The following is a 9,543-nucleotide window of genomic DNA, read 5'->3' as shown; positions in this document are numbered from 1 at the left end:
CTACATGTATTTCATTATTTATAAATAAAAAGAAAACATATTAAAAACACCACCGTTGTACCAACAGGCAACAAGCCAACAACTAAACCCACATTCAAGTTTCGGATAATAAAAGCGGGCTGACCGTTACATTCACCGTTAAAACTTATTTCAAAGTTAAATTGATAACAAAAACAAAAAAGCTTAAAAAAAGTGTTGAAATTCACAAAATCTAGTCCACCTAATTTGTCGCAAACGGGACATAAACAAAACATGCCGTATCATTAAACTTAAAACCCCTCCTTTATACTCCATTTGTTTTTAAAGTTTTGTTCTCCCTCCTACTAGACACTTGTGTTTTTAATGTTTCACTCCTCTGTAATTCACTACTGCACTTCAGGGGTGTCATTTATGACAGACCTTCAACATTTTTGAATTACTACATTTCACGAGAAGCTTGTCTCTCTTACTAGTCATCATCCTGCATTACATTCATCCTAGCGCTGCTGCCACTGCAACATCAGATACTCGAAAAGTAAGTCTCGCGGTGCGTTGTTATAATGTAACTTGTTCTAGTCTACTTTGCTTGTTAACGAGACAATTGCAGAAATTTAAATACTATTGATTATTGTTCCGCTGATTTTGATTCCTCGAACTCTTATCACAGAGGAGACAAAAAAAACTGCACAATTTTATTTAACAAACGGCTTGACCAAATCTTAGTACTGGTATTTTTACAGTAGTTAACACTAGTTGAGGAGGGTTCTACATTGTGAATGTGATCTAAGCATGTACATTTTACGATTTTCACTACAAGTGTAATTTAATTATCTGATCATATTGCAGTGGAGAATTTAGTTAATTGCTGATTTAATTAAATTTTGGTTCATTGTAGTTGAAACTCTGAGGCTAATTTTCGGGTTTCTGATCAGCTGTCGTGATGCCGCGGGAAGGCAAAATGGATTCACTAGTTTTTCCTCACGAAAATTTGAGAGGTCTGAAGGGGTTGATCAGCTGTAACAACAAGAACAAGGCTAATCATAACAATTTTAACTGCGGTGGTGCGGCTACGGAGGACATCATTAATGACAGTGAATTGGCTCTCAGAAAAGCTGGTGAAGCAGGTATTCCTATTAATATACTACTTAACTTCGCTGCATTTTCTGAATTTTCCAGAAAAACAAATTTCAATGTACATCTGTGCATTTCTCTAAACTGTGATAATTAAGATCAAATTTTGAGTTTCAATCGAAAATCGGGTATATTCTAAATGTGTAGTCAAGGTACAGTACCCCGTATGCAACAGCTCAGATCAGCCAATTCACAAAACTTACCATGGGCCTTTAGGGGAAAAAATGATTGTGAATAAAAGTTAAAGTGAAATTTTTATTTTGCAAAATAAAAAATAAAATCAACTGGTCAAAAGTATTTATGTGGAGATATTGAGTGGTGATATAGATGATGATTTTGCTTAATTAGTTGGATTAGTCAAGTGTAAAGGATTAAAGAAAACTTAAAGCATGTGATGCATCATTTGGTTAAGTGGTGAGGGTCCGATCCGGCCCTATACTCTTAAGTATGTTGATTAGTGAACTTTCATGTGGAACATAGCCCAAAAGAATCTTTATTTTTGATTAAACTGTAATGATTGCTTTAAGTGGAGACGTTTTGAATAGACGCATTACAGAATACATTGCTTGTAGGCTGTAGGACATTACCACACTTTAGTACTTAAAAGTGGGCATAGTCAAGCTTATTTTACTAGTGCATTTTGCATAACCTCTTTGATGATTGTTTGGATCTCAATTTTAACCTGTTCATCATCAGATTTGATTGGAATGCAATTTCTTAAATAAAAATACATAATCGACTTTGTTAGCTGTTTAGTTAGAAATGAAGTATGTTGTTTAATTGATCAATTAATTGTTTATATAAATGATTTCATATAAGATTTGTTTCGATGTCTAATCTACTTGAACAAGTGTCTAGTTTCTCGAAAAAATTATTAAATTTTTCAACAATTTTCCGACATCAAGTTTTATAGTGAAGTGGTAAGTTAAACTCCTTACTGACTTACAAGTTGGAGTCCATAATTCTCCAGCAGACATATTAAGATGAAATTTATGGTAATCGAGCATTCGAGCTCTTGGACATTATTCCTGGAGTAAGATGTGGTTTAATGTAATCCACATTTTGTTTTTCTGTTAATGTTAGAAATACATTATTAGGGCCAAATGTATTATTAGAGTGTAAAATTGGTAATGGAAACCCGCCAGAGGAATAGGTTATTAATATTTAGTGGCGCATGAAATTGCAGCATCACGAAGATACGAAGCAGTGCGATGGCTGAGGAAAATGGAGCAAGGTGCGTCAGAGGTGCTTTCGAAAGAGCCTTCAGAAGAAGAATTCTGCTTAGCTCTTCGCAATGGTCTCATTCTCTGCAACGTCCTCAACAAAGTCAATCCCGGGGCCGTTCTCAAAGTACTCTACTGCATTTGTTTTAATCATGTGCTTATGTATATAGACATACACACATTGTCTTAAAAGTGTTTGTTTATAGGTAGTAGAGAATCCAGTAATCGATGTTGACGCAACCGAAGGTGCAGCACAGTCTGCAATTCAGTATTTTGAGAATATGAGGAATTTCCTTGTTGCTGTTAGAGACATGAAGCTATTAACATTCGAAGCTTCTGATTTGGAGAAGGTTTTCCTCTTTTACTATACTTTCGGTTTATATATCTTATATTCTTATGTATTTGCTTTGCTTTCCCTCTGTAAAATTAAGGGCTCAAATTATTATTGTAGCTTTATTTCTTTAATGTTATATTACATATCTGTCATTTTTTATGTGAAGTTGAGAGACTTGTTTTTGCAGGGAGGCTCGTCGAATAAAGTTGTGGATTGCATTCTTTGTTTAAAAGGTTATTTTGAGTGGATGCAAGCCGGTGGAATTGGAGTGTGGAGGTATGGTGGAACAGTGAGGATTACATCCTTACGGAAGGAATCACCTTCTACGCTGTTTGGTAGTGAAAGTGCAGATGATTCTTTTGATGAATCTGAATCATCACAATACGATGACCTATTAGAACTTCTTCAGTTTTCTGGTGATGTCTCACTTGAAGAATCCAAAATAGCCAGTGAGTTGAGTGTTCTGTTTGATCGATTTGCAGTAGGACTTTTACAAGCCTATCTTGCCGATATGAATGGATTTGAAGAGCTTCCATTAAATTCAATGGTAGGTAAGATCTAGTTTAATTCATTCTAGGGCCTATTCCTAAATGCTTTAATGAAATCTACATTTGGAAATTGAATATTGTGGTTAATATGAAGATCGACATCTAGTTATGGAGGCTGGTTTACAAAAATTTAGGATATGACATGCTTGAACCTGACTCTGAGATACATTTGCAAGACCGTGGAAAATGTCACTGAATTACAATGATTAATCAAGTTTCATAAATCTTGATGAATTATCACATAAGCAAGTTAGTTAAGGTTTATCCCAGTTTGATGTGTATGGGCTCTGATTGGTGTATGAAAGTGGTGAACTTTTCTTTGAAGATTATAAGGTATTAAAAGAAATGGCACAAGTAGTGATTCTAGTCAACTATATCTCTTCACCCAAGTACCATACCTTCAATTCTAATAAACTGTACCCCAGTTTGACTTAATTTGTATCGTATAATTTCACTGCAAAACCATGGATATGGCTCCTAAGTTGTCCCCCACTTTACTTTTCTTTTTTTTGGTGAAAATTTTTAGGTACTGGATACTGTTATTAGGAATGTCACAAAAAAACTCTTGACAGTCATCAGCTCTCAAGGCAATCAGGTAGACAGCTTACAATGTTGATGACTTGTTTCTCATTCAATTAGTCTCTATTGTTGTCTACCTGCATTTATAGAACTAAGTTCCAACTTAAAATTCCTGACATACTATCTTCTGGTAATAATTTCTCCAGATTGGACACCATTTTAAGATAATATTAAAAGGCAATGGCTTAGCTCTGTCCAAGTCTGAATTTCTAGAAGCTATCAAACACTATCTCTATCAAAGGACTAGTTTGGTATCAAGCGATAACCCTAGGTTATGCATTTGTGGTGGGAAATACAATGGCATGTGGAATGGAGATGCTAACTTTGTTGATAAAGATAAAGTAAATAATCTTCAACGGAAACAAGAGGTATGATTACAAAATGCTGGCTATTGTTAGTCATTTTTTCATGATAATGTGATATTTGACACAATAAGTATTAGTCTGAATTTTATCGATGGAGGGTTTAGCTTTTTACCTTGTTTCTTTTTCATATAAAAAGAATGAGATTGGATGTTATCAAACATATTGTAGTAAGTTTAGAATCACCTCGTACCTGTTGCATGTTATCACATAAAAACTTTAACACAGATCCTCACAGTTGTACCCCTACACCTTACTAGACATGTTAGATTGCTCTACTTTCTTGCAATGTTTCTCCATTCATAAGTTCTGATTCTCTACAAACTTGACTAAAAGATCTACTTTACTGTTTAATTTATTTCAGGAGTTAGAATCTTCTTTCAAAGAGACAAGGCTGGAAGTTCAGCAGGCTCATTTAACCTGGAAACAAGAACTTGACAGGCTTGGTAATATTCTGGAGGCCTTGTGTTAGATATATACCATAATCCCGTAATCCGTACAAATAAATCAGCTTCACTAATCGGTCTTGCTTTCTAAATGGCCTTTGCTTAAGCATAATTGACACTCATGTTTTGTTAGTTAATCATACCAAGAGCCTTGAAGTGGCTGCTTCTTCATACCATAAAGTTCTGGAAGAAAACCGCCTCCTACACAATCAGGTTCTAGACTTGAAAGGTGAGTGCTTAGTCCCTGCTACAACAGTATAATGAAATATATTAATTGAATTCATTTATCATAAAAAATATGATAAATCTCCTTAAAATTTATCTCTTATTCAGGAACAATCAGAGTTTATTGTAGAGTGAAGCCTGTAGATGATGCAAAATCCACGGTGGAATATATTGGAGAAAATGGAGATATTATGATCGTGAATCCACATAAACAAGGAAAAGATTCAAGAAGGATTTACTCTTTCAACAAGGTCTTTGGAGCGAATGTGACACAACGTAGGTTCCCGTTTCTCATTTAGTCTTTTATTGGATCTCAACTACTGCACAGCAACATATGACATCTAGCATCTCACTTTTAATTTTATCATGTCTCACACGGTCATTACTGGAAAAAATGCAATGATATCGGGGGAAAGTGATATATCTCTAGTTTGTTATTGTTTTTCCTAGGCAATATTTCTGTTTGCACAATATGATACATAAGAGTGGTTGATTTTTTCTTTCTGTGGCCAAAGATACCCTATAAAGTTTTCCTAATTATTGGTCACTGTATGCAGAACAAATATATGTAGACACTCAACCGCTGATAAGATCGGTTCTTGATGGTTATAATGTTTGTATATTCGCTTATGGGCAGACTGGCTCAGGCAAAACATACACAATGGTAAGCTCAAACCTTAATTCTTTTCATTGGTTGCAGTGTCTTGATAATGCATATTCAGTGTTCACTAAGAAAAAAGATGCTCTTGATAATTCATCATCATCCTTGTCTCTTGCATTTAGACACCAATCATTGAGGAATTCCTTTCTATTTTGAGATTTGACACTCAATAAAAAGTGTGAAGTCAAAAAAAGATGCTATATTGAAGAATATGTAAATTCTTTTTTTGTATTTGACTCGTATCATTTTTATGTCTACAGAGTGGCCCTGACTTGACAACACAGGAAACATGGGGTGTCAACTTTCGAGCCTTACGAGACTTGTTTGCAATTTCAAAGGAAAGGGCAGATGCTATAGAATATGAAATTGGTGTGCAAATGATTGAAATTTATAATGAACAAGTCAGAGATCTGCTAGTCATCAATAGTTCTAACAGAAGATATCCTTTCATAAAACTTGCTATTTTATATACATTTCATTTTGTTTATCTTCACTTCCAGTTTTTCAGCACCAATGATCAGTAGATCATTTAATAATCAATACCAATAAACCTTAACTACTTAAACGCTCGAAATACGAAACAATTCTCAATTGAACGGTCTCAATGTTCCTGACGCATCTTTGGTCCCAGTTAAATGTCCCCAAGATGTTCTTGATTTAATGGAAGTCGGCCTTAAGAATCGTGCTGTTGGAGCAACTGCTTTGAATGTGAGGAGTAGTCGTTCTCACAGGTACATTTTATACTCTTCAAAAGAAGAAAAAGATTTCATAATTTGATTATATGAAACTAATTGTTGGAAGTGAAAGCCGTAACAGAAACTCATAATCTAGTTTTTTTTACTACAGCATATTAACTATTCATGTTCGAGGAAAGGACCTAGTTTCAGGGTCAATATTAAAGGGTTGCCTTCATCTTGTGGATCTAGCTGGAAGCGAAAGAGTGGATAAATCTGAGGCAGTAGGTGATCGATTGAAGGAAGCTCAACATATTAACAGGTCTCTATCTGCACTTGGAGATGTAATTGCTGCTCTTGCACAAAAAAGTACACATATTCCCTACAGAAATAGCAAGCTAACTCAAGTACTTCAAGAATCATTAGGTATTACATTATTAAAATTATTGTTATTGATTTTTTTCATTAGCGGAACGTAAATTTGTGCAGCTAATTTACTTTGCAAATATCTAATTCTTTATCATCCTCGGTTCAGGAGGACATGCAAAAACATTAATGTTTGTGCATATAACTCCTGAGGTTAATGCCATAGGAGAGACTATCAGTACCCTGAAGTTCGCTGAGAGGGTTGGTTCAATCGAACTTGGTGCAGCTAAATCTAATAAAGAAACTGGCGAAATCCGAGATATCAAGGAGGAGGTATATTATATTATTAATCAATTAACTAATATTTGGTTGATTGCAAAATAAGGTGCCATTATTTTCTTGCTTTTCAAACTTAGATTTCGCATCTGAAGCTGGCCTTAGAGAAAAAGGAGGCTGAACTTGAACAACTAAGAAAGACAAATCTTCGAGGGCCTTCACCCCTTCGAGTACCAAGGCAAAACATTACTGCCAACTTGAAGCCTGATATTTGTCAGCAGACTGTTGATAACACTAAAGACTCTGAGGCAAGTTTTAGAGTTCACTAAAATGGAAATAACAAACTGTAATGAAGTTTAATTTGAAATTAGGTTACTTTGTTTACTTTGAATTTTATATATGATTCGTGAATGCTGTTTGTTATATATTTTTCTTGTGGTATAAACTAATCAGATTAGAAGCTGCTCCTCGGGTAAACAGAGAAAGTATCGCCTCCCCTCTAAATTTACAGACAAGGATGTATTGCCAAAATTGTCTTTCCTACCAGAGGAGAGATCAACTTGTTCTGGAAATCCAAGGTCACCTTCGCCCCCTGTTAGGAGATCCATATCAACAGACAGGGGAGCTCTCATGAGAAGTAGGGGCAAACTTGATATAACTGATCGGTCGATGAAATTACAGTTTCCCCCAAAAGTTTCTACAAATAAATCTTTTGCCACTATACTGGAAATTCAATCAAACGAGACCAGCAGAAAAGGATGCTCAGGTGTACAAGACAGTAACTCTGATGCATCTTCAAGACTGCAGAAGGTAAAGCCCAGAAAATTCCTGTCAGAAAATGAAGAAGATCAGTTTAAGCAGGCTCTTAATGTAAGTGGCATCAGGAAAAGCAAGGCCGATAGCATGGTAAAGGCCAATCATCAGCTGCATAAGGTTCAGAAATCTGATTTTGCAGTTAATTTTCTCTCCGATGTAAATACTGGGGGAGCAAGGGAGGACCTTCAGAAGAGTGATTTCTCAGAGCCTGAAAATGAACAAAAGTTTGCTAAGCCACTAACACGTGGTAACTTTAAGCCTAAAAAGTTCCACCGAGACTTCTTAAGGAATTCTCAGTATGTGGAATCAAGGTAGGGTTGGTATTCAATATTAATAATTGCACCATATAAAAGCTCAATTTTGTTCTGTTGACAACAATTGAATTATCTCTGCAGAGACCCTGCACAAGCATTGGATTCCATTTTGCCTGGGGTAAATGAAAATAAGCTTTCAAACAATATACTTTGGAATCCAAAAGAAGGCAGCACTCTTTCAAAGCCTGAATCTAAAAGGAGCCGATCTTCTCCCCGCGGAAAATTTGTGCTTTTACCTTGAGTGACCGCCATATGATACAAAAACTGTGTACAGTCTTAGTTTCTTGAGTCACAAGTTGGTAGTTATTTATAAAACAGAGAGAGGTGAAATACAGTCAATTTTAAACGGTATTGTTTCCTACATATAAATATGCCATTATCATTCTTAGTTCTCGTCAAAATTTAAGTAAAATCAAGATCTGTTTGTATTTGTGCAAGTAATATGTTGGTGGTTTTATATGGAGACTGGTAATAACTGTTCTTTTTTCATATCCAATTTAGCCTATTAATTTGCTAAATATAGTGACCACCCAAATTTCTGTCATGACACCTTAATGATGGGGTGTGTAACATCGTGTGTTTGTACCTTTGTTCTTGGAGGCATTCCGGTTTCTGTTAGCAGAATCCTCATACACTATTGTGCGTGATCTTTCATTAGATCCCACAATCCCGTTGAGTATTCTGGTGATTGATAGCTAATCTCTCGGCTTGATATGTGTTGGAATAATCTTAAATTTAGTTATTAATTATTTGTTTATTTAATTATTTGATATTTAGCAATAGATTAATTATTAGAGAAAAATATTATTTTAGAATTGTTTAGTAGTGGGCTAGTGGAGTTATGGAGTAAATTATGGACATGTAATTTACCCATTAATTAGTAGTGGTTAGTTTTAGTAGTAGTTAGTTTTAATATGTTTGTAAAGCCTATATAATGGCTAGTTTACCTTGAGTTTTACAGGGAGAAAAAGAAATAACAAAAAATATAGCAGTACAAGTTCTCTGCAAAAATGTAGGTGTCTTTTTTTTTTTTTTCTCTCAGTTTTTCCAACAATATGGACTTCTCAGATAACTTCTCAGAGGATTCCATCATTTGAGATCCTTACCTGAGGAAAGAACTTACTGCTATCAATTGTAATCAACTTCAGTGTTGATGCGGCTCATGCCGAAGGGAAATGTGAAAAATGATATATTGCACATTGCATAAAGTTACGTGGAATTTAAACTTTGCAGGTAAATAAAGTAGCCGTTTTGTATTAGCGAACATAGAGGAAGCTGTTGCACTAAATAATCCTGAGGCGAACTGTGTTATCTGCCTCTACAAAGGCAAAGTTGCAATTCTTTTTCGTTGTGAATGCAACATGGTCCAAGAACCTAGCAATCCATTCTCTAAGCATTGCAGTTGAATATCCCTGCTATGAAGAACCTTACACTTGCAAGATTGATATCAAAAGGTAGCAGTTTTGGGGTAAAAGGCTCTAAAATCCTTCAAAGCGGAAGATGAACAACGTGTAGATTTGAGTGTTGACGTGTAGATTCCTTGTTAGGTTACTAATTTGTTCTCACATACATGTTCGGTGTTTGAGTCTTGACGCCATTCGATTCCTAT

The 9,543-nt window shown here is 35.2% G+C and overlaps 1 protein-coding gene across 2 annotated transcripts; it reads left to right on the top strand.

Moving 5' to 3' along the window:
- The first annotated feature begins 248 nt into the window (after nt 1-248).
- LOC141711724 (kinesin-like protein KIN-14F) lies at nt 249-8,425 on the top strand. 2 transcript variants are annotated; one of them, XM_074514375.1, is made up of 18 exons: nt 249-514; nt 912-1,103; nt 2,297-2,460; nt 2,540-2,683; nt 2,855-3,214; nt 3,742-3,810; nt 3,941-4,162; nt 4,521-4,602; nt 4,736-4,831; nt 4,936-5,103; nt 5,385-5,491; nt 5,749-5,927; nt 6,055-6,219; nt 6,335-6,588; nt 6,698-6,861; nt 6,945-7,112; nt 7,258-7,931; nt 8,016-8,425. In XM_074514375.1, the coding sequence occupies exons 2-18, from the start codon at nt 920-922 to the stop codon at nt 8,173-8,175; spliced, it is 3,360 nt and encodes a 1,119-aa protein (XP_074370476.1). In that variant the 5' UTR covers nt 249-514; nt 912-919; the 3' UTR covers nt 8,176-8,425. The 2 variants fall into 2 exon arrangements, with proteins under 2 accessions (XP_074370476.1, XP_074370475.1); XM_074514374.1 differs by having other exon boundaries at nt 875-1,103.
- Nucleotides 8,426-9,543: the final 1,118 nt, after the last annotated feature.

This window comes from Apium graveolens, chromosome 3 (assembly GCF_009905375.1).
Source record: "Apium graveolens cultivar Ventura chromosome 3, ASM990537v1, whole genome shotgun sequence".
NCBI lineage: Eukaryota > Viridiplantae > Streptophyta > Magnoliopsida > Apiales > Apiaceae > Apium > Apium graveolens.
The sequence above is the reverse complement of the archived record's forward strand: the minus strand, read 5'-3'. Positions and strand labels throughout refer to the sequence as shown.

Excerpts from the sequence above, each read along its gene's own strand:
- LOC141711724 (XM_074514375.1), top strand. The coding sequence starts at position 920 with ATGCCGCGGGAAGGCAAAATGGATTCACTAGTTTTTCCTCACGAAAAT. Across the intron at positions 3,215-3,741 it reads AGCTTCCATTAAATTCAATG|GTACTGGATACTGTTATTAG; the intron begins GTAGGTAAGATC and ends GAAAATTTTTAG. Across the intron at positions 6,220-6,334 it reads AGGAGTAGTCGTTCTCACAG|CATATTAACTATTCATGTTC; the intron begins GTACATTTTATA and ends TTTTTACTACAG.